Genomic DNA, 24,462 nt, shown 5'->3' with positions numbered 1-24,462 from the left:
TAGTATAAATAACACTGCAATGGGCCTCCATAGAGCTGATTCTTTGCCTAATGAATCATCTATTTTCTAAGAGTAAACTTACAGAGGTGCTATTAGTAGGTCAAAGGCTGTGAACATGGAAACGGCTTTGGAAACATTTTGCTCAATTGCTTCCTAGAATGACTGAGTCAATTCACATTCCCCTGAGCCGTGTATGAGAGTGTGCGAATGCACCCTGTGAGTTATTCTTAGTCACCCTCCTCTGGCAACGTCAAATTTCTTTTCCTCAAACTGTCAGTCCCACCTCTGTGGGTCATTTTTTAAGGTATATGATTCTGGGGTTCAACAACAAAGCAGTAGATGCCATGTTGGGAGATGCTCCAGGCCATGGTAGGCGGGAAGTGCTGGTGAGGGGGCCAGAGGGCCACGACTGTGCTCAGAGTAAGGGGTCCGAGGAGGGCTGCCGAGGCTGACCACACACAGACCAGAGGCTCCGCTGCCCTGGTCGGTGGAACCTGGAGAGCAGCTCCAGCCACAACAGTAAACCCAGCCAATATGCCCGCCCCTGCCCTGCTCCTAAATGGGGTTGATAATAAGGGTGGGAATATTCTTTCCTGTTTATTTTGTTGTTGTTGAGATGAAATTCACATAACATAAAATTAACCATTTGAGAGTGATCAATCAATTCAGTGGTACTTGAACAAAATTCACAACGTTGTACAACTACCACTGCGACTTAGTCCCAGAACAGTTTCATTTCCCAAAAAGGAAACCCCACTCCCAGTAAGAATTTCCCCCCAGGCCTCTCCCCGCAGCTCCTGGCAACCACCAATCTGTTTTTTGTCTCCATGGATTTGTCCATTCAGGGTATTTCATGTAAATGGAATCGCGCCGTATGTGATGTTCTGTGTCTGGCTTCTTTCACTTACCAGCACGTTTTTGAAATTCATCCACATTGTACCGTGTATCAGTACTCCATTCCTTTCTGTAGCTGAATAATATTCCATTGCACGGGTATGCCACAATTTGTTTATCCATTGATGAACATTTGGGTTGTTTCTTTCTTCTCCTTTTTTTTTTTTTTTTAAAGATTTTATTGGGGAAGGGGAACAGGACCTTATTGGGGAACAGTGTGCACTTCCAGGATCTTTTTTCCAAGTCAAGTTGCCGTCCCTTTGATCTCAGCTGTGGAGGGTGCCATTCAGCTTCCAGTTGCTGTCCCTTCAGTCTTAGCTGTGGAGGGCGCAGCTCAGCTCCAGGTCCAGTGGCCGTTTTCTAGTTGCAGGGGGCACAGCCCACCATCCCCTGCGGGAGTCAAACCGGAAACCTTGTGGTTGAGAGGACGCGCTCCAACCAACTGAGCCATTCGGGAGGCAGCTCAGCTCAAGGTGCTGTGCTCAATCCCAGTCTCAGGGGTCTGAGCCCACCATCCCTCGCGGGACCTGAGGAATCGAACTGGCAACTCTATGGTCGAGAGCCCACTGGCCCATGTGGGAATCGAACCGGAGTTAGGAGCATGGAGCTCCAACCACCTGAGCCACTGGGCCAGCCCTCTTCTCCTTTTTTTAACAAGATACATCTATTGGAAGTTGTCCCACAAATACTGTCATTCCTTGTCACTTCTTTGGCTGAATTCTTTACAAATTCTTTGACTCAATTATTGAGGAATATTCATCACTCTGTAATTCACCCTGAAAAACCACTTGATTCCTTATCGAAGCCCTCCGTTTACCTGACTTGCAATCAATTTTTCCCATTTACTTTCAAAGCAAAGAAAAACTTCCCATAGAGTTTATCAGGCAACTCAATTTTTGTTGTTGTTGTTGATAGAATAGGCTTTAAAAGAAGATATTCAAATGTAGTTGAGACTAGCTCTCGTGTTCTAGCGGACATTTCTGATTTAGCTGGAGAAATTTGGGTCAAATAAATGGTTTCCAGACTCTCCTTGGTCCTTCCATATGGTTTGATAATCACTTAACCAAAAGGGAAAAGAAGCCAGTCATCTTCATGTTAGAGTAAAGACATCAAAGAAAGAATCTGTGGCACTGTCTCCACCCAATTTCTTTTCCCACAACTGACCTCAATGCAGGACTCTTAATGAAATGTGCAGTGGACATGGTGCCCAGTAGATATGAGTTGGATTACTCCTCGTGTACTAGAACTGAACTGCTGCTGCCCCATTCTTTATATTCAGTTGTTAAATCCATGTGGAAACTCAAGGGGACCATGGCTGACACATCAGAATTAAGGGTTGTGGCTCGTTCACTATTCCTTCCAGAGACCTACACCAATGGAGGGCTAACTATACTGGACTCCACTGGTTCATCTTACCTAGAGAGAAAAACAGTTCGTGAAAGCTTAAGAATAAAAACATTTTTATGGCCAAACTTTACTGACCAATTCTAGATTTTGTTGTTAATAATTGAACATCAACCATCAACATCTTGATCTACTGAACAATTTAAACCAAATCTATTCGAGCTATATGACTCCTACTTCTTCTCTGAAGTAAACTCTAAGAAAGTTGCTGGATGATTCTGTGCAGTATTTTCTGGTCCCAGAGGTCAGGTAGAGTTTTTTTGATCTGAGTGAGTTTTCTCAGGTGCTCATCAAAGATACAGAGATCATCAGATAAGATGCCTGAGGACGTATACCTCCCCTGAATGAGCATCATTCAATTGGTGACAAAAATCAGAAGGTCTTAAATGTATCTTCTCTCAGCCTAACTCCTAGGCTGTTACAGGAATGGGGATAGGTTCAAAGGGAAGATAATAGGAGATAAATTCAAAGTCTCTTTAAGCCTTCCCTAGGACCTTGGTGATTCTTTTAGGAAAATAATAATAATAATAACAATATTAAGGCCACATTGTAAGCTGAGTCTTTCTCCACAATGCCCGGAGTATTGAGGGAATTTAAAGGAAAGAGGTTGAAAATTGTAAATTGTGCTTGGCTGCTGGAGAGTGCCACATCTGTGCTTCCTAAAAATGGAAGCACTGTCTGATAGAAAGTCAGGACAATTACAGCCACTAATCATTTGTAACTAAAAGCTTGTAACGGAACAAAATGGAAGTTGAAAACTCCAAATCTAATTTGTCAGTGATGGAAAAAAAAATTATATCTATTGAGACATCCGTTACAGATAAACAATGAGCAGTATCTTAGGCCTTCTTCAATTTAAAATGGCTTTGCCCATTAGAAATTGCAGCTTCACTGACTGCAAATACTTTACAGGCATTAGAAAGAGAACAGGAAGACTTGGGAGTCAGAGTCAGCAGCCATACTACAGTTGGGGCTGGGTACTGGAGGCCTGCGCCAGTACCAGAAAAGAAAAGGCGGCTAACGATCTGCCCTAAACTATACTGGGAGCTAAATGATTAAATCGGACAAGAGAATTTCCATGTTACATAAGTTGTTCTACAGCACAGAAAAGGATGGACATCTTCCAAACTCATTTACGATCCTGGCATAAATCTGATACTAAAAGTAGTGAATTGCAAGAAACTGATTGGTTGATTCTAGGAATATACATGAAAGTATATTCCAATAAAATACTAGCAAATTTAGTGCAGAGGGGATTAAAAGAATATATTATGGGTTCATTCCAGAAATGGAAAGATGATTCAACATTAAGATATCATTACTGTAACTCAGTAAGAGATTAAAAGAGAGGAAATATCATTATCTCACTAGATGCTGAAAAACCATTTAACAAAACTCAACACCCATTTTTATATTAATTTTTTTAAAAAAGCATCTCCTAGCAAAACAGAAATTAAAGGAAACTCCCTTTGCTTAATAGATATCTTCCAGAAATTTCAGCCAGCAAGAATGGGAGGAGAAATTAGCCATAGCATAAAACTCAAAGAAGCAGTTTTTTTTTAATTTTTAAGTAATTTATTAATAGATAATGTTTCATGTTTCAAAATTCAAAAGACATAAAAGGATATAGAATGAAAATCTCTTCCAGCCCATCCTCCGGTCACTCAGTTTCCCTCTCTAGAGACAAAAATATTATGACTTTGTTGGTCATCCTTCCAACGCTAGTCTGCATTTGCAAGCAAATTTGTATTTTTTTGATACAATGACAGTAAACACTAGTCCTTCTCCTTAGCAATCTATTGTTCTTTGTTCTTTTTTTTCTGGCTAAAAAGCATCCCATGAGATAAATGCATCATAAATTTATCCAACTAACACTCTACTGAGAGATGGTTAGATTGTTCCAAACTTTTGCTATGACAAATAATACTGATTGTTAATTAGCTTTATATGTGTGTCATTTTGCATATGTGTGAATGTATATGTAGGATTGTGTACCAAAGAATTTGGGTTTGTCCAGAGATAGTGTGGCTTTTGCCTTCAGCATCTGGAAGGTAATCTATGTCATACTTGATAGGAATGTCTCTATTCAGGGTGCAGGCTGGCCACACTCCACTATTTTAGGGTGGGGGCTGGACGTGCCAGGAGCACTAAGCATGTGACCTAGGAAGTGGGGGGCTATGATTCCCGCAGTATCAGTCCACCTGGGACTAAGATCAAATATTAATTGCATGTTCTTGTTCTTCAGGTTCCTAATTCTTACTTCTGAATATTGTGTGAGATGTATTTTATTTCTCTTTCAAAAAGTGTAATTCAGCTACCATTTGCTTCTGAAAGATGCCTGCTTGCTTTATTCCCTGTGGATCGGAAGCTCTTGACAAGACAAGAGAACTTCAGTCCTTGTCTCGAGTATGGGAAACTATAGGCTTTTCCCAGGAGGATGATGCTTTGCATTCTCTTAGAACCTGCCCACACAGCGGTTTCTGGGGCTTTCCTCCTAAGTGCACAACAAGCTCCATCCCTCCTTTCCACATACTTTCCTTCCTTTTCTCCACCTTGGCCAGGGATGTCATAGGGACTTTTTATTTCTGCTTGTTGCACTTCCTGATTCTCCCCCCCCACCCTCCAGTTTCTGCTGTGCTCCCATCACTGCCTGAGGCTCTTCCTGCCAACACACCTGTTCATACAGACCACATGGTTGGCTTGAGGGGTCGGGAGGATCCTCACCCTTCGGGACAGTTACCTTCTCCTTGGCAGAGCTGCTCAGTGAGTTGTTTAATTTGTAAAAAGTCATGGAGTCCATCCAGTCACCTTTCCAGAAACTTACTATGAAAAATGTTGCAAAATATCATTGCCGACAGCTCTTTTACGCCTTTCATAATCCATTGCATGGACCCAACCAGGTTGGAAGCTGGTTTTCGCCTCAGTTCTGTAAATACCAGTGAGACTCTGGATCAGATGCTTCACTGGTATTTCACTGGACCCCAACTAGAAAAGTTAACTTCTAAGGGCGTTTCCAGCCCCAAAATAATTCCACCAAGTCCTTTGGTTAGATGGCATCACAAAACATATAGAGCATCTTCCCAGAGAGCCCCTGCCAGCTTCACTCCTCTCTATCGTGCCTGAACTTGGACCAGCTTTGACACATGGTAGGCAGTCAACATTTTTGATGCTTCAATAAATGAATAAATGAATACGCAGAGGATTTTAACAGACTCTCTGGAACCTGTTTTGTCATAGATGTGGCAAATGACATGACGGTCACGGAATTATGAGGACTGGTTTCTCTCAGCTCCTCTACAATTAAACAGGGCAGCCTCTACAATCTCATTCCTCTTCCCCAACCCCCACCCCCCTTAGCCTTCTCTACCTGCTGGATCTCATGCTTGGGAATGAATCTGTAGAGCCCTGGGGGGAAGGATTTAACAAGCCCTCGATGAAACACGTTCTGCTTCATAAAAATTTAGGCGCTCCCAAACTGCATCTTGCCTTTACCATTATCTGTAATTGACTTTCAGGCAAAGCAGCAGCCAAAGTCACCATTAGCTCTGACAGAGAGAGCGTTATTGTCAAGTGTGAGGACAGAACATTTGGCTTGAAGTCAGCGTTCCTACCATTCTCAAAGTGTCAGCAAAAACAAGAAATTTAAAATCCAAGGCCCATGCCTCTGAGAAGGAAAAAGAAGTTGCAGTTATGGTAAATTTGTTGATTTTTAATTTAACGACATGATTATTTTTTCCAGAAAAAACGTATTAGAGCAAAGGTATGGATGACTATGGATGATGTCAAGAAATTATGACGTCCTATTAATTTTCCACAAAAGTCACTTTATTGCATTGAGATTAAATTTATTTTATGGGACCATGAGAACTACATACCTCAGCAGATTTCTTTCTGCCTTAACTCCTTTTAAACTAATAGTCATTGTAATAAAAACAATATAAGCAAATTATATTTGGAACAATAAACCAAAAAAAAACTGTTGGTTGTCTTTGCAGAGGGAGCTACATGGGGAGGGGCAGAGAAGAACGCTGACTTTTTACTGTGCTGTTTGCATTTTGAAACATGTGAAAATACTTTCTGTGATAAACAGTGAATAATAAAATAACACAGGCACAGAATTTAAAAATTAATGGTATGAAAAGACAACCCTCTGCCCTTCCTCTCCCACCCCCACCTTGTCTTTCAGAAGCACTTTCAACTCTTTCAGCTGCTGTTTCTTTTACTTATTCTCATGTTTAAGTAGGCTGTTTTCTCATTGCTACTTCTAGATTTATCAGTTTTAGGGAGTGTCTGTTCATTTCTAATTATGGCATTGGAGAATTTAGTTCTCTTACACATCATAACCATCTCTTTCCCTTTCTTCACCTTCGCAATATGGTTATACCGCAGTTTTTTGGTTTAAAAAAAATAGCCAACGTAAATATTGTTCACTGGTGAGTCAACTGGTTCTATGATTTTCACCTGCTTTTGACACTTTTCTATTTTCCCCCAGTTTTTATTTGCTTAATTTTCTATGAGATTTTCTCAAGTGATCCAATAGATCTGTTGTGTATTGAACAGTAGCTTTTTTCCAAATACCCAGGCACACCGAGTTGCCCCCAGAATTGTTTGTTTTCCTCTGCGCGTCCTGAGATTATCAGCGCTGGTTATCAGCTGCGTCGGGCAGGGCGTTCACTCCCTTCCTCAGAGCCTCCTTTGTTCACGCTAACTTTTCACCAGGACTCTGTTACCAGCACAGTCCTACTTGGAAAAAGGTAAATTAAATTCTGTTTCCTCCAGGGACATGCTTGCCTGTCCAGAGGCTGCCAAAACTCCCGAAATGTCCTTCCCTTGGACTCCCTCTCCTGCTTCACAAGGTAAGTGGGACCCAAGATGCATATGCTTCATTTAACTTAACAAGCTGGCTTCATCAGCAGGCAAGTATTTGTTCATGGGCCTAGAATCACAGTGGATGCAAAGTATCAGACATGTCCCCTGAGGGCAGAGACTTTGCAGTCAGGCTCCTCTAGCATGGGGGTGAACAGAACTAACAATTAATAGATGCTACAAAACTGTTTTTTTCCCTTTCTGTCTCTCATTGATATTTCATTCACACCTTAAAGGCAGTAGTCTTTGTCAAATTTTCTCCTTTTTTGTTCTGTTCTTCTGTCTCTTTTCTCTGTTACCCTGTATGTCAGATAAAACATTAACATCTTATTGCATAATCCAGGTATTTTGGGGGAAACTCATTTTGGGAAACTCATTTTGCCTCCATACTCTCGGCACAACATTTAACGACTTAGTTAATCTTGTTGCACTTCAGTTTCTTCATATGTAAAATGGAAATAATAATAAACATCATCTTATAAATTTATTGTGAGCATTAAATGAGAAGATCAATGGGAAAGATTTAGCCAACTTCCTGACACTTGGTAAATAAATGTTAGCTATTGTTTGTATGTTGGAATTATTATTTTGTACCACCATCACCATTTTATTTGGGTGATGGTAAAATAAAGATAGAAGGGAATCTTAATACACAATTTCACCATCTTCTAGTATTCAGTGTTACTATTTTTTTTTAATTAAAGTTTATCGGGGTGACAATTGTTAGTAAAGTTATATGATTTCAAGTGTACAATTCTGTAATACATCATCTATATCTCACATTGTGTGTTTACCACCCAGAGTCAGTTCTCCTTCCATCACCATATATTCGACCCCATTTACCATCTTCTACAACCCCCAACCCCCTTACCCTCTGGTAACTACTAAACTATTGTCTGGGTCTATGAGTTTTTGTTTCTTCATTTGTTTGTCTTGTTCTTTTGTTGTTTTCAGTTTTATATACTACATATCAGTGAAATCATGGTTCTCTACTTTTTTGTCTGACTTATTTCACTTAGCATTATAATCTCAAGATCCATCCATGTTGTCACAAATAGTACTATTTCATCTTTTCTTACCACTGAATATTGTTCCATTGTGTATATATACCACAACTTTTTTATCTATTCATCTGTCGAAGGACATTTTGGTTGTTTCCATGTCATGCCCACTGTAAAAAAGCTGCAATGAGCATTGGAGTACATATGTCTTTATGGATAAATGTTTTCAGATTTTTTTGGGTGGATACCCAGGAAAGGGATTGCTGGGTCATATGGTAATTCTATTTGTAATTTTTTGAGGAATCTCCACACTGCCTTCCATAGCGGCTACACCAATCTGCATTCTAACAGTGTATGAGGGTTCCTTTTTCTCCACAGCCTCTCCAACACTTGTTACTATTTGTCTTGTTGATGATAGCCATTCTAACTGGTGTGAGGTGATATCTCATTGTGGTTTTTATTTGCATTGCTCTGATTAGTGACGTTGAGCATTTTTTCATATGTCTATTGGCCATTTGTATGTCCTCTTTGGAGAAATGTCTCTTCAGGTCCTCTGCTCATTTTTTAATTGGATTGTTTGTTTTTCAGTTGTTGAGTTGTGAGTTCCTTATATATTATGGATATTAGCCCCTTATCAGAGGTGTTATTTGCAAAAATCTTCTCCCATTCAGTTGGTTGCTTCATGGTTTTGTTGATGGTGTCTTTTGCTGTGCAGAAGCTTTTAAGTTTGATATAGTCCCATTCGTTTATTTTAGCTTTTACTTCCCTTGCCTTTGGAGTCAAACTCATGAAATGCTCTTTGAACCCAAAGTCCATAAGGTTAGTACCTATGTTTTCTTCTATGCAGTTTATTGTTTCAGGTCTTATGTTTAGGTCTTTGATCCATTTTGAATTAATTTTGGTACATGGTGACAGATAGCAATCCAGTTTCATTCTTTTGCATGTGGCTTTCTAGTTCTCCCAGCACCATTTATTGAAGAGATTGTCTTTTCTCCATTGTATGTTTTTGACTTCTTTGTCAAATGTTATCTGTCCATATTTACGTGGGTTTATTTCTGGGTTCTCAATTCTATTCCATTGGTCTGTGTGCCTGTTTTTCTGCCAATACCATGCTGTTTTGATTATTGATGCCCTGTAGTGCAAGCTGAAGTCAGGGAGTGTGATACCTCCAGCATTGTTCAGTGTTCAGTGTTACTATTAAAAGTCTGATACCAGTCTGATTTCCATTCCTTTGTAAGATGAGCAATCTAATAGAAAAACATGAGTAAATGATATGTACTCAGAGTTCACCAAAACAAAAACAGCAAATGGCCAATAAAATGTAAAAAGATACTAAAAATTATTGTCAATGTTTATAGGATGACATCATTCTATCTTTGTTATAAGAATAAATGCTACAAAATTAAAATTTTCCCCAGATCTCATCATTTCACTGGTTTTTCTAAAGCCAACAAATGCCTTTCTTTTGGCCCATCGTACTTTTTTCTTAGAAGAACAAGGTAATCTTACAATTTCAAAATAAAAACTAACTCAAAGAAAGAAGAGCAGAAATATGTTCAGTTCTTTGTTCTTACTGCCTGTCTTCTTTGATTCCCATTATCCATGATCTGATTTATTTTGGTATCAAGTTCATGCTAATATCTGCACTATCAGTATAATTACCGATGTCATCTTAACTGTGATAGCTTTAGAGCTTGACGTTTCTATATTTAAAAACAACATACTGCCTCACAATTAAAACTAAAAATTTGAAAGTTAAAAGTATAGGCTAGCAGGCTACGCATCACACCTTCTGACTTTGCTCCAGAATAATTTTTAAATTACATTATTGAAAGGAATGCATTTAGCTCTTTCCTCTTCTCTATGAAGAACAATAGGAGACAGAGAAATTTAAAAATGGAAGAGACAAGAAAGGCTTTGAGGATGAAATGTGGTTCATCCACCTCCAAATTTTTTCTCGTTCGTGTCATCAGCTGGACTTTAGGATGGGACCCTAAAGAATCTATTGGAGTTCGGTCTCATCAACATGTAACACAACCAGCATCCCTGATTATATCCAAACCCACCAGAGCTATTTAATACCTTTTTAGCGCCTAACCATTCTTACTTATAAAAGCCCCACCTACATTCTTATCAAATCTTTTAAGGTACACCCATATCATAAATATTTATTGAATGTCTATATTGTCCTAGGCATTGTTCTAGGAATACATTAGTGCAATACATTGGCATACATTAGTGAACAAAACTAAGACCCCTACGTTTGTGGATCCTTTATCCAATATAATTCATACCCAACTAAAGAGGAGTCAGGTTGAGTATAATTGAATGGTTGGCATGTTACATTAAGTAGACACTTGTATTATTAGTCAGGTTAGGCTAGACTCTGCTGAGGTAACACAACCTCCCAAATCTCAGTGGCTTAACAGAACACAGGTTTATTTCTGACTCATTGCATGTCCAGTGTAGGTTGCAGGTTCTGTCTGTGTTCCTTATAGTCACCTAGGAACCCAGGCTTCAGAAGAAGTCACCGTCACATAGCTGCACCAGTCAGAACATGTGACTTCTTCAGTCTCCATAACTGGGAAGGAGTAAGCTGGAGAGTCATGCACTGGCTCTAAAATGCTCCTCCAGACCTGAGGGGACAGAGACCACTTCCAATTATACCCAATGGCAAGAACCAGCCACAAGGCCCTGCCTAACTGCAAGGGAACTAGGAAATACAGGGACATTTATGAGTAGTTAGTGTCCCTGCCCCAAAACTTATTTGATATTTATTGATGTTATTTTGCAGTAAGTGTCCCTGCCCAAAACTTATTTAATATTTATTGATTTTATTTTGCAGTTTTTCTTTTCTATTTTTGAGCCAATAAATGTTTTTGTTGTTTTTTTGAGCACAAATATTTGCATGAAGAGCCATAGGCCTTGTACACTGTTCTATAATCATAATAGTTTGTATTTACTGGTAGTGTGTTATATGCCAAGCACTGTATAGAAGCTTTAATATGTGTACATAAATGTGCGACTTAGTCACACCAGCCCTGTGACACAGATACGGTTCCCATCCCTATTCAACAGCTGAGAAAATGGAACAAAAAGGACGAGTCACACAACTAGTAAATGGCCATGCCTGAATTGGTACCACTCAGTTATACTGCCTTTAAGGCATGAAGGACAAGTTGGCCTGTGGGACATGCAGTATTTATCTTTTCTGCCTGTACCAATACTTATGGTAAGAATAATGAAAGAGGACAGAAAAGAAAGGGGAAAAGCAAGATTCCTCCTGCCCAAGTCAAGACGAGTAGAGAGCACTTCTCTTTTCTTCTGGGTGTGTTCTCACCCAGCACAGCGCTATAAAGAGATAGAGAAGTAAGGTTGGCCCTTATCCTTCAAAAGCTTGACATTTCCATACCCGCTACTATCTACAATTCTGATCAAGTGAGATAAAGTACCTATTCAACCAGTGCTGTCCCAATGGACTTCATTTTGTTTCCAGATGAACAGCTGGCGTGATTGAAGAACAGAAGTTATTAAACAAACAGAGAAAGTTCACCAAGGCAATGATTTTCATTATTGTGCCCAAAACAGACATAAATGTAGCTAATTCATGAAAGACGGTGCCTTACTCCAAACCTGGAGAACATCCATGACTCAGCACACCCATTCACAGTGCTTGTCATTTATTTCTGGGTTTGTATTTGGTGTGTCACCAAGAAGGGCAAACAAGACTCAGCTGCACACAAGCACGTACTAGCATGCACACGCTCGTTACGTTACCCACAGTAAGAAGCCACACTTGAGAGCGGGGGCTGTGCCATTCCATTTATATAGTGTTCAAAAACAGGCAAAACTTATTTACGGTGACAGACGTCAGCAAAGGGATTACCCCTGGGAGGAAGTATGAGGGAACATTCTGGAATGATGGAAATATTCTACATCCTGAACTTAGTGGTGTTTACACATTAAGTGCTTAAGATTTGTGCATTTTACTATATATGAAGTATATTTCAATAAGCTTACTTTCCTCTCCTCCCTCGTTAGAATCACTAATCAGGCAGTATAGGATTCCACTATAATGAGGCCTTTTTATTCTCAAGGGAACTGAAAGATGTATTAATGATTGCAGTGAAGAGTCTTCTGAGAGTTGTAGTCTCATCTGATTTCATGAAATAGTCCCCAAATAATAGTAACCATAAAATATATACACAAGCGCATGCTTTGGGAAGTATAACAGCAGAACTTGTCAAGTAAGAATTTTGACCATTTAGCCTCACTTCCCTCATACCCAGATATTTCTGAGAAGCTATAGATCTAGTTTTCCCAGGGTGAATCCGGCATCCATGTGAGTGTTTATGAAAATCTGAGCAATCTCTTTTGAGAAATTTTTAAAAATTGCCTAACAAATCAACTACAATAGCAAATCCATTAAGGGTTTTATGAAAGAATAAAAAGGAACATAACTCCCCACCCCTTAAATGTGGGACACTCATAGTACTTCCTTCTAGAAAGCACAGAATGGAAAAGGAGAGAGAATAACGTTGTAGTGGATAAACCTAATGAACCCTGCTTCAGCCATTTGATCAAGGTCAACATCATCAGTGACAAATCATGGTGATAGTATGTACCCTTGATATGATGTGATGCAAATGGCACTTCGCCTCTGTGGTCTTTATCCCCCAAACCCATAAGCTCCATTTAACTATGACATCATACAAATGCAATCTGAAGGACATTCTGCAAGATATTGACCAATGTTGCTCAACCAAGGTCATCAAAAATATGAGAAATCTGAGAAACTATCACAGTCTAGAGAAGCCAAAAGAGATACGATGGGATCCTGGGACAGAAAAAGGACGTTAGGTAAAAACTAAGTAAATCTGAATAAATACAGACTTGAACTCATAATAATGTATAATATTAATTTGTTAGTTGTGATAAGGGTGCCGTAGTAATGTTAACAACAGGGAAAAGTGGATACAGGGTGTACAGAAACTCTGTGATATTCTGGCAACTAACACTATTGTAAAGTAAAAAGTTTACCAAAGAAATAATAAATTATAACTTCTGAGGAAGTAAAAAAAAATACAAACATAAAGTTAAAGTCAAAGCAATACTGACTCCAGGTCCCTTACATAAAAATCAATGGGGGTGAATGTATCAGGCATAGTTATTTTTTAAAGTGCCTGAGAAAGAGAGTGACAGAGGTACAAAAATAGGTGTTATGAACTGAATTGTTCCCCCCGCAAACTGAACCTCTAACCCTCAGTGTGACTGTATTTGGAGACAGTGCTTCTGGGGAGGCAATTAAGGTTAAAGGAGGCCAAATGTAACCATTTTTCTCAAGAAGTTAAGAAAAGAACAATGAAAATTTAAAAAGTGAAAAGAAGGAAATAAAAATAAGAACAAAATTAGCCACAACTGCAAACAAAGGCACACTGTAGAGAGGCCTGTTAATAAAAGGACAATAGAATTGTGGCCAACAGACAAGAAAACTACGAAAAGAATGCAGACTCCAATCAGGCAGGGGAAAAAAAAAAAAAAAAACGGAAGACCACAAATTGAAGCCAGTCAAGTGGAGAAGGAAATTAGGCATATTCCAGCTAGGAGTACAGAATTTCATTCTCCCAAATCAGATGATGAAAAATGGAAAGAGTTTATAATTGAAATTGGTGCCCAGGGAGCACGTGAGGCGGCATTTATGAAACTCAGCCCGCCTGAAAGGCTTTGGTTGGGTCTGCCCATGGCTGCCAGGCCCCTGGCATAGACAGGGCCCAATTCTAAGAAAGAGCTTAGCATGTGCCCGTCTGTGACTCAGGTAGAATTGGCCTAAAACGGAAGTTCTAGGGAGCACAAAGAGCTTTTACTTTCATGGGTTTTAGCTACCAGTAATGAATGCATTCAAATTTAAAACTAGAAATTAAAAATAGTTTAGTCATTTAAAAACAAGAATAAATCCAATGCATTGTTTACCAAAAAAATGTAAAATGAGAACAATCCAAATATCCACAAATACAGAAAAGCGTAAGTCAGCTGTAGTTTATTTATACAACAGAATACGATACAGCATATTTTTGACAAAATCTATAGATAACAACGTAGATAAATGTCAGGGGGAAAAAAACCCTTTGAATGAAGAAAGCAAATGGTGAAAAGAATAGAGTACACAATGCCATTTGTACAAAATTTTTAAGACAGAAAAAATTAATTGGTGGAAATGGATCTTTGAGAGTCAGGCTGAATTTCGACTTATTTCAGTAGACAGTGAGAGCTCATTGTTGAATGAATGAGTCATCAAAAGATTTTGAGCAGGAAACCCACACCTCTGCTGTGAAAATCAGTCTAGCAGGTTCTTAACCTGGGTCCATGCACAGAATTCAGGGGGCTTGTGTCCTTGCATGAGGGAAAAAAAATACATCTTTATTTTCAGGAAATGGAAGGTTTCCTTCAACTATGAGTAGCCAACAAAGCTCAGTGGTATTGGCAGGACCTGTGACTGTCGCCAATAGAAATCACAGATATTTCAGATCGTATTACAGTTACAGTAGATGTCTTTAAATATCCTTTACATTCCTCACTGCATTAGATCTGCTGCTGGATCTCATTACTTCATGAGTTAGTAAAAAAGCACATATAGATTACATCACCAATTTGATTTTTAAAACATTTTGAAAATGCATTTCAAAGTAAAGGTTTCCTTTGTAATTCTATGTGCCTCGTTTTATATATTTAAAAAATGATCCTGAGAATGTCCATCAGCTTCACCAGACTGCCAAAGGGGTCTGTGGCACAGAAAGTGAAAAGTACCATGGCTAAGAGGGGAAGGTGGGAGCAGATCCCTGGAGGCTGCTGCAGAAGTCTGAGCTGGTGGTAACGGGGCCCGCCAGGATGAGGTGTGAAGGACAGGGGGGAAGCTCAGTGTCCTGAGTGTCTGACTCCTTTCCTGCCCAGCGCCAGGACCTAGTACAGTGCCTGGAACATACAGGCCACCAGGGCAAATGTGGTAAGTGAATGGAAAACAAAACTGGTGTGGGAGGTGATTGTGACATGGAATATACTGGGTTGGTCTGGTGAGTGGGCTTATGAGACTAGAAAGACGGAAAGGTCAAAGGGGATAGAAGCTGTTAAGTCAAACCCAGCTTCGTTCCATGAGGCCTGGCCTTAGAGCAGGGATGGGAGGATGGAGACGCGCAGAGAGCCCACCGAAGGTAAAGGACATGAGCCTCCGAAAAGTTCAGAATCACACATTGGACTTAGTTTTGAATTTCACTGAATTGTTCCGAACTTGCCTTTTCTTTTTCATACATGAGGTGCCTGAGCCATTGTTGCAAAGCACATTTGTCAGTCTTCTTGAATGTCTTCCACAAAAGCACGTTGGGACAAGGCTTTTCCTAGCCCAGAACTTCTATTGCAAGGGACAGCTTGCCCTATATGACACCACACAGACAAGACCTAGATCTGTGACCAGAACCATAGAATTAAAGAAAAGCAATTGGATCTTGTAACGGTTAATTTTATGTGTCATCTTCACTGCATCACGAATTGCCCAGATATCTGGTTAAACAGATACTGGCAGGGTAAGGAGAATTCACTCTGTCTGACTGTTCGAGCTGGGACATCAGTCTTTTCCTGACTTCAGACTTGGACTCAAATTGAAACTCACACCATCAACTCTCCTGGTTCTCAGGCCTTCCGGCTCAGACCAGCATTATGGCTCTCGTGAGTCCCCAGCTTGTCAACTGCAGGTCCTGGAACTTCTCAGCCTCCGTCACCACACAGACAAATTCCTTATAATAAATCTCTTTATGTGCATATCCTACTAGTTCTGTTTCTCTGGAGAACTTAGACTAATGCAGAGTTTTAGAAATATCAAATAGAAACGATCTTTGTCTACAAGCCTCCACTTACAAAAATGTTACAAAACCATAGATTTGGAGAAAAATTGTTTGTTCCTTGTACTTTATTTTTTGTTGGATCAACAGAAGAGTCTCAAGAAAAGTGAGGTAATGAATTTCAGTAGAATTTAAGTTTGGTTGAAATGGTGGAGGTGAGGACTGCTTTGCAGGAGAGAAGGAATTAAGGTTGTCTGGGGCAAACACACACACACACACACCTAGCTTGAGACCTTCCTCTCTGGACTTAGAGGCACAGCGGCCTAGCTCTTGAGGAGAGGGCAGCCTTGCCCAGGTTGTAGCTGGGGCCTCAGCTCTTTCTTCCAGAGAAGCAGGAGCCATAAGGAGGGATGGTCCCACAGAAGCCCCTTTAGGCCTCTTGCTGAGATTATTCCCAGGGTCCCTGGGGCCACTCAGGGGGCCAGGAGGCTACCTGCTGCCGCATTAAGAACAGACTCCTGGGGCATGTGAATCCTGCATTTTCATCATCTATCCTATTTGGCCTCTTCCAGGAGTACTTGTCCTAAATTTTGGCCTAATGACACCCATCTTCAATGGGGTAGAGGACAGCACTGCTCAATAAGCAGTGAGAATGCCTGTGGGCGTGGCCAGGGCAAATCTGCTAAAATTCTGAGAGGGGATATCTCTGCATTACTTTGGGCTTTTGGCCCAGGTGACCCAGGGATAAGCCTGCCACCTCTCATCTCATACCCAACATTGCAGGTGTTGACTGGCCTCCACTCCACGGAAAGTTGAGCACAGGGCCCACTTGTGCACGCCCACGGAGTGCCCACTCTCTGCTCTGCTCCCCTGCCCCCCAATTCCCCTCCACTTAGGCTTGGGGTGACAGCGGAGGAAACTAGAAGAGACATCAAAAGGTTCTTGTCCTTGACAGCTATGGAAGAGGGAGGCAGGCAGTGGACACCTGCCCCACTTCCCCAGGTAGGCCAGGCGGATTAGGATGGGGGGCCGAGGCCTCGCAAGCCTCACCCCTTTGTACTTTGGGTTGAGGCGATGATGGAGAAAACTAGAAGAGGGAAGGTGAAGAGGAGGTGCTCAGCTTTGACGCGGCCAAGGGGGCGGTCCCGAGCCACGAATGCCCCGCCCCCCGCCCCGCCCCGCCCCGCCCCCCCCGGGCGCCTCCGCAGAAGCTTTCTGCACGCTGGCTGCCTGCTACCACTGCGGCAGCACCGGTCGCCTTCCTCGGGTCATCCGCGCACAGGTGAGGACAGTGGACCCCGCTCTCGAGCGGCCAAGGAAGGATCGGGAACCTTCGTGAGGCTGAGAGCTGGGAGGGAAGGAAACAGAATCGGATTTCGCGGAGGTCCGGAATGGGGGACCGATGGGCGCGAGCCCCAAATGCTCGGGCGGCGGGGAGGTGGTCCCTGCCATGCCCCGAGAGGTGAACGTGTCTTTACCGAGCGCCTCTGCGGGTCCCGAAATGCGCTGTGTGCTTAGATGTGACTGTGTGGAGACTGGGGCCTCCCGTATTCCGGGGCGCTGGCGCCTGGGGGGCCCCGACACCCTCTAGCAATTGTTTCCAACCAGCAGCTTAAAGATACCCCTCAGGATCTTGAAAGGGCGGTCCCAGGCTCGAGGGGCACGACCACACACAGAAACCTTCCTTGCTGCTGTGCTTTGAAGCAAAGCCCTGCCTCCGCCCCTGTGGGTGCGTGTTAATAACAGGTGCAGGATTTGCTCTGCCCCGGGGTGTTGCGGACAGGTGGGAAAGTCTGCAGGAAAAGATAGACTTATTTCTGATTTTTTTTTTTTTCAGTTTAAAATTTCAGCAAACCCGTTCTTCTTTTCCTTGTATCTGGCGCGGTGACACTAGAATTTAAGTTCCAGCTTTGGGTCTATCACTGAAGTTCTAGGTTCACCCCGAACCCCCAACCCTGCCCTGTGAGGTTTCGGTTTGTTAGAAGTGGGTTTGTGTGCACGTTTTTTTAACTTAAGTCAGGGGCCATAGACTAATTGTCATTCTGTGTCCTGTCACCTGCAGCCGGAAGGAAAGATGTTCACTGTGCTGACCCGTCAACCTTGCGAACAAGCAGGTTAGTATCTCAGCAGTGGCCCGCATGATTTTGTCTAATTACATGAGAATCCCAGCTTCACGCCACAGTTTCTTACCCGTGTCCCCTGCCCATGACTGTTTAACTTCTTTGGTTTTAGACTCAGTTGCTCACCGCACTTTCACCACAGGCATTCCTCAGATGAAAGTAATGCTTTTCATCAAAGCTACACTAAACAAGGACTAACATGTATGTTTCACTTAAATGGTTTTTCCGGTTTGTATAATCCATTAATTTGGCCCATGTGTTTCCCTTACCCAACTGTGCCTAAGGTTTGCTTTAGAATATTGTTGATTTTGTGATGAACTTTAAAATACGTGGATCTTGGCTCTATTTCCATCCAAGTGGTGTTGCTGGCACAGCACCTACAGCGTCCCCCACCCCATCCCCCATCCCCCCCATGGGTCGGCATTGTTACCGCTGATACTGCAGGCACACTTGCAGAATTCACACACACACACACACACACACACACACACACACACACACACACACACACACTTCCAAGCTTGCCCCCACTGCCTGCCTCTGGAGCACTTTTTGCAGTTGCTCAGTGGAAGCTCAGAAGGCTCCCGCCTCTCCACTCTCAGGTAGGCACTTTGTAATTACAGTGTTTGTCCAACCAATGACAGCACAGCTCTCCGCGCGGCCCCTAAATGAGTGAGTCCTGGTCTAATCCATTTTGCTTTGTGATAGGCTTTTCTGCTGGGGCAAGGGTTTCTTCAGGTAATCATAGCTTTTTACCTAAAAACTGCTGAAACATGGCTGTGGAGGACTTCGGAGGCCAGCTGCATGGCTGCGGTCGGGAGACTGCTTACATATCAGATGTTTTTTAGTCGTGGACAGAAGTTTTTAGTCGGGCACCTAAAAAACTGGGTATTCTTATCTCCCAAAGATTATGATTTTAGGGTAGTGGGGGCAATTTATACAAATCTTTTTTTTTCCTAAAGGTAAGTTGTACCTAAGGAGCTTTGATTTGATTTCCAGGCATTCCCCACAACACTTTGAAATTTTAATGCATAAACTGCAAACATCATACATACAAGCTTGTTACATTCTTTTAACTTGGCAGATCGAGTCTCTGCTATGTCTTGTTAGTGGGGAGAGTCCTTTAAATTGACATTGACATATGGAATCTTTAAAAATTGATACAAAAGTTTGCTTCTGTGAATCAGTTGGTTCCTGGCTGGCTCATGTACTTTTATCCGGAATCATAGAAGCGTTATCTAGGACCCCTACAGAGGCTCTGAAGTTCAACTCCACGGTGGTTATCCCCCTTCCAGCTGCTATCACAAACGATGCTTCAGTGAGTAGCTGTGTGTGTGTCATTTTACACACGTGGGACTAGTTCTGTGGAATAAATTCCCAGAAGTGGGATTGTAAGTCAGATGATATCCCTACACATTTGCAATCACTGTCAATCAACATTGACAAGTGGCCCTCCGTTGATGCTGTGTCAGTTTACACTCCCCATGACAAGGTAGGAAAATTAAGTTCTTAAGTGACCACTTTTGACGTTAGGAAATGTCTGTGGCAGCATCTATACTGCAGAGGGATCAGATGAGACAGAAAGGTTGGCTATTCTGAGCCGTTGAGACGCACCTGCGTGACTGACTGCCTCAGAGTAGTGAGTATTGTGATGTGATTGGATACTGGGGCTGAATCTTATTCTATCATGGTGGTATACACATGCCCTTTTCTCCTTCCAGGAAAATGTCTCCTGAAAGTAATGAAGGAGTAAAGCATAGGTCATGATGATCTTAGAGTAAATGTTCTAGAATAGGACAGGATCTACCCCATTTCTGTTCAATAGAACTTCCCACAATGATGGAAATGTTCTATACCTGCCCTGTCCAATGTGGTAGCCACCAGCCATGTGTGGTTGTTGAACACTTGAATTGTGGCCAGTGAGACTGAGGGATTGAGTTTTTAATTTTATTTAATTTTAATTATATTTAAATACCCTATGGTGAGAGACATATTGGAATTCTCTGAATCTAGTGATCTTTCTATTATGCCAGTATTCATCATATTTCAGCCACTTTGTGTCACCATTATATTTATGTCATAATAGTTCTACCAAGAATATTATATAGTCAAATTTTAGTTGAATGTCTTGTTATCTTTTTTAAAACAATAGGTATAATTTATATACAATGAAATGGCTAGATCTTAAGTTGTGCACCTAAGTTGGGTATTCTTGCCTTCCATAATGATATATTTTTAGGATAAGGGCAATTTATAAGAATCTTTTTTTTTTTTCAAGTGAAATTATACCTAAGGAGCTGATTTACTTTGATTTTCAGGTTTCCCCCCAAAGGCCTTGGAAAGGTTTGATGAATTTTGACAAATGCATACATCCATCTAACCCACAATCCTATTAAGATATAGAGTACTTCTTTTACCCCAGAAAGTGCCCCAGGTGTCCCATGAATCCCTGTTCCCAACCCCCGGGCCATCACTGTTCTGATTTCTGTCAATTTTAGAATTTCCCATAAATGGAATCATTTCAATGTAGTACAGTACTAGTCTCTTTCTTTTTAAAAATCTATTTGCTACTTTATCTACAAAATTTTCAGTAGCCCACATTGGTCTCTTAAGACTCAAGTAAATGTCTGCTTTAATCATTTAGTTAAGTAATATTAGTTTAAATTTTATAAACAGACATAGTTTATTTTTTATATATTATATATTATTATACAATACATAGAGAATAACATAATTTTCTTTACTCAGGCTCTATATATTTAGTTTAAGATTATTCACGTGCTTTATTTTATTTTTTGCTTTTAAATGGATAAAGATATTTTATATGTTATAATTAGCATACAAATACCAGAGATTGCATGACCCATTTGGGGGGAAACACGCAGAGTGGGGTCTAGTTAGCATTCATTTGTGAAGATGTAGGTGAGACCTTGTGCCTTCATTGTAGACACAGGAAAAATGACTGTGAGTTCTTACTGGGAATCCAAATACTTTAGAAATTCAGACATGTCACCATTTCTTTAATAATAAATCACCATGTAATGAATTTTAAAGTAAATCATGGATTTAAAGATTTCAGCCAGGAGACACCTACAAAAAATACATTAATTAATTCAAAAAATAAAGTAAATCATTGATTATATCTGAATTACAGTATTAATTTTTTAGTTTATGTGAGATTATTTTTAAATGAACTATTGTATCACCTGCTTTATTTTTTTGAATATATCATCCCATGTTTTTCGAATTTACACTGAAACAAATGTTACTATAAATCATCTCAGAGACAACCAGTAATATGTGTAACACACTTTGGGAAATACCAGAAAGCTAAACTGTGGACACCTTCCTGCAAATACTGTTTTAATCCACTCTTTGGAGGAAAGATAAATGGGTGTTGGAGCCCAGTTGCTGCTCTGCCTTAAACGCGTGCATCTCACTGAAGTCTCAGAGGAAGTGATTCATGTGGCGTTATGCACTCAGCCCATGGAACAAAGAAGGCCCCTGCTTTGCTCCTAATTTCCTCTCATGTGTCTTCTGGGTCTTCCCATTTTAGGCCTCAAGGCCCTCTCTCGAACTCCAGCCATCATCGCCTTGGTGGTCTTGCTTTTGAGCGTTGTGGTTCTCGTGGCCATCACACTCATCCAGATTCACCAGAAAGAGGTTCTTCTTCCCGGACTGAAGGTAAGTGTGAAGGGATTGGCATTGAAGGGAAGAACAATATCAATTATTCTACAGCCATGAGTTAGAAGACAAGAAAACCCTTTCCCCTGTGTCCAGCCAGAGCCAGGGAGGATGGTGTAAGACCCAAGGGAGAAGGTCTGGACGTGTTGGGTTTGTGATGCTTGAGGCTACAGATTGAGAATGGTGACCCCTTCTCCAAGGACTGTGTGCCCTTGCTTTGCCTCCTGACTGTTGGAATCAAAGCTAGACTTTGTAGCCAGTAAGTACAGATGGCTACCAAAGATTTACCCGTTTCCCCCAGAGCATACAGCCCTGATCGTGAATGGAGATCAGGAGACCCAGGCTCTGCTTATGGCCTCGCCTGGGTGAACAAAAGATCAAGGACTTGAAAAGTTCGCCTTCAGCTGTATTTGTGCTACTTCCCTTAGGGGTAGAAATGTGCTAAGATCCCTCTGACTTCCCCCACACGCTCACCCAAAAGTACTCAGGACCTGCTGCTCAGTTCCAGAGGCCCCTCTCAGCCCTTGGTAAGTCCATCCCCAAACGGTCTCTTTGCTGATCTCTGGTAGGATGAGAATCATATTTATCACCCGAGCCTCGGCTGTAAGGATGACGGGAGGTGAGTCCCCACGAGGGACTGTCACGTGACAGGTGAAGAGAGTCAGTGAGTCCTTCAAGCATTTTGGGTAGAGGTCAGCAAACTCTGTAAAAGGCTAAATAGCACATAGTTTAGGCTTTGAGGACCATTTAAAATCTCTGTTGCACATAGCTTCTTTTGTTTTTGTTTTTGTCTTAGGATTCTTTAAAAATGTAAAAACCCTTCTCAGCTGGGAAGTGACAGGAGGGTGGGCAGCCTCTGCAGTGCCTGTTACCCAGCAGGTTACCACGGTGGGCACCTGGGCCTCAAACGCTGGTCAGTGCAGAACTCACCTCAGGCTTGTCCTCTACCAAGGGGCGTAGAGAACATCTGCCTCCCAGCTATCCCACTCCAGAGCGTATTTACACACCAACTTGCATCAGTCATCGGCTGAGAGGCTGCTTCCCGGGGAACGTTGACTCGCCAGTATTTCTGGCATATCGTGTGCTCAGGTTGGCTCAGGCCCTGGAGGAAATGTTCAGGGGGGTGGGAAGTGCATGGTGGGACATGATGCTGGTCAGGTCTGAGGGGTTGTGGGCAGGGAGCCCTCCGTGACTGTTCCATGTGGATACAATTATTATTCACCCCATTTTGCGGACGAGGGAACAGAAAAACACAAAGAGCAAATAGCTTCCCACGGTTCTACAGATTGAAAAGAGCAGAACTGGCATAGCAGGGAGAAAAGAGAGCAGAGAACATTGGCCTTAATTAAGCAAGAGGTTGGAAGGACCAGAAGACACACCATTACTAATTAGCAGACAGTTCAAAGAGGGGATTTTTAATCTCTTCAGAATCTTGCTGTCAGGCCCCGGTCACAGTTGTGGGGGACAGGAAGTTGTATAACATTGGAATATTGGCTCAGAAGGCCCAATCTGTCTAATTGGGTGGATTACATGTGAGAAATAACAGATGTTCGGGACCAGCTGAACTACGAACAGAATGATAGCCTTGGAAGAGAACACTCCACATGCAGCTTTTCTCAGGGTGTTGAGACCTCTTTCCTTTTGCAGTGTGTGCTAAGGGGGGGAGGGCGGTTTTGGGGGTGAAGTTGAATGAATATGAGGGCTTTTTCATTGCCATGTTAGTTTTCATACCATGAGCCCTGTTTTGCTTTGTGTGCACCTGACAGTTGGCTACGAGGGACCAGCTCCACAATGGCCTATTTTTTTTTGGGGGGGGGGAGGGTCCTGGAATGTTCCTGAAGACTCTCATGGAAGGTCATGATATCTGGCAATTAATTCCATCTTCGGCTTACCTGACCTTGGTTTATTTGAGTTTGAGAGCAGAACTATTAAAACTTAGTCAAGGGTTGAAATGTCCCCTGTCCCTTTTTCATTGTTACCGGTCTGACCTGCTCTACCAGCTTGAAGAGTAAATAAGATGGCATCACTTTTATTTTTCACTCAGGCTCCCACCTGCGTTTTTATCACTAAGTCCAATATCTTCCTCCTTAGGCCCCACCGTCCCCACCTTCAATCAGTAATAGTCCAGAAGCCCAGGAGTTTCTCAGTTCAATATGATGAATACCCCACTGCCATTGCCTCTTGAAGCCACACGATATCACTGTTGCAGAGGGGCCTGCATTGTCTCGGGGTTTCAGGGGCCAGGTTTTTCTGCTGTGACCTGTTCGGCTCACATTGGTTCCCCATGTTGGGAAACTCTCCCATGCTTGGCCATTACTCTCCAAAGCAGGACCACTGGGCCAGCACGTGTTGAAACCATTCCCTTCTAACCTTCGTCAAATCTGCATCATCGGCCTGGATCTCTGGTGCCGTGTGGCTCACTCTGGGCTCCCCCATTGAAGAGCAAGTGTTGGATAATTGGTTTTTTCTTTCCAGGGGGCTCCTTATTCAAGTTGGTCCACTTCCTCTCCAGCCAGATCTGCACACCACTTAACTAAGAGTTTGTTTTCCAGAGACTTTTTGTCTGAACAAAGTCTGCAGACCATCTCAGGCACCTTATTTACTAAACAATCACCCCGTTAGACTTGGTTTCCTTGGAACTCAGTGAAAGCACAGGGACTATGA

General features: G+C 41.9%; 1 protein-coding gene across 2 annotated transcripts in view; it reads left to right on the top strand.

Annotated features, from left to right (window-relative positions):
* Positions 1-17,192: 17,192 nt before the first annotated feature.
* Positions 17,193-24,462, top strand: part of ENTPD3 (ectonucleoside triphosphate diphosphohydrolase 3) — a 28,388-nt gene continuing 21,118 nt past the window's right edge. The window contains exons 1-3 of one of the 2 annotated variants that reach the window (XM_033133231.1): positions 17,193-17,276; positions 18,057-18,108; positions 21,671-21,798. In XM_033133231.1, the coding sequence (XP_032989122.1) occupies positions 18,069-18,108; positions 21,671-21,798 (168 nt within the window). In that variant the 5' untranslated portion in view covers positions 17,193-17,276; positions 18,057-18,068. The other variant, XM_033133232.1, reaches the window with a different exon arrangement.

The sequence above is a fragment of the Rhinolophus ferrumequinum genome, chromosome 17 (genome assembly GCF_004115265.2).
Source record: "Rhinolophus ferrumequinum isolate MPI-CBG mRhiFer1 chromosome 17, mRhiFer1_v1.p, whole genome shotgun sequence".
Lineage (NCBI taxonomy): Eukaryota > Metazoa > Chordata > Mammalia > Chiroptera > Rhinolophidae > Rhinolophus > Rhinolophus ferrumequinum.
Note: the sequence above shows the minus strand (reverse complement) of the source record. Positions and strands in the feature narration are given on the sequence as shown.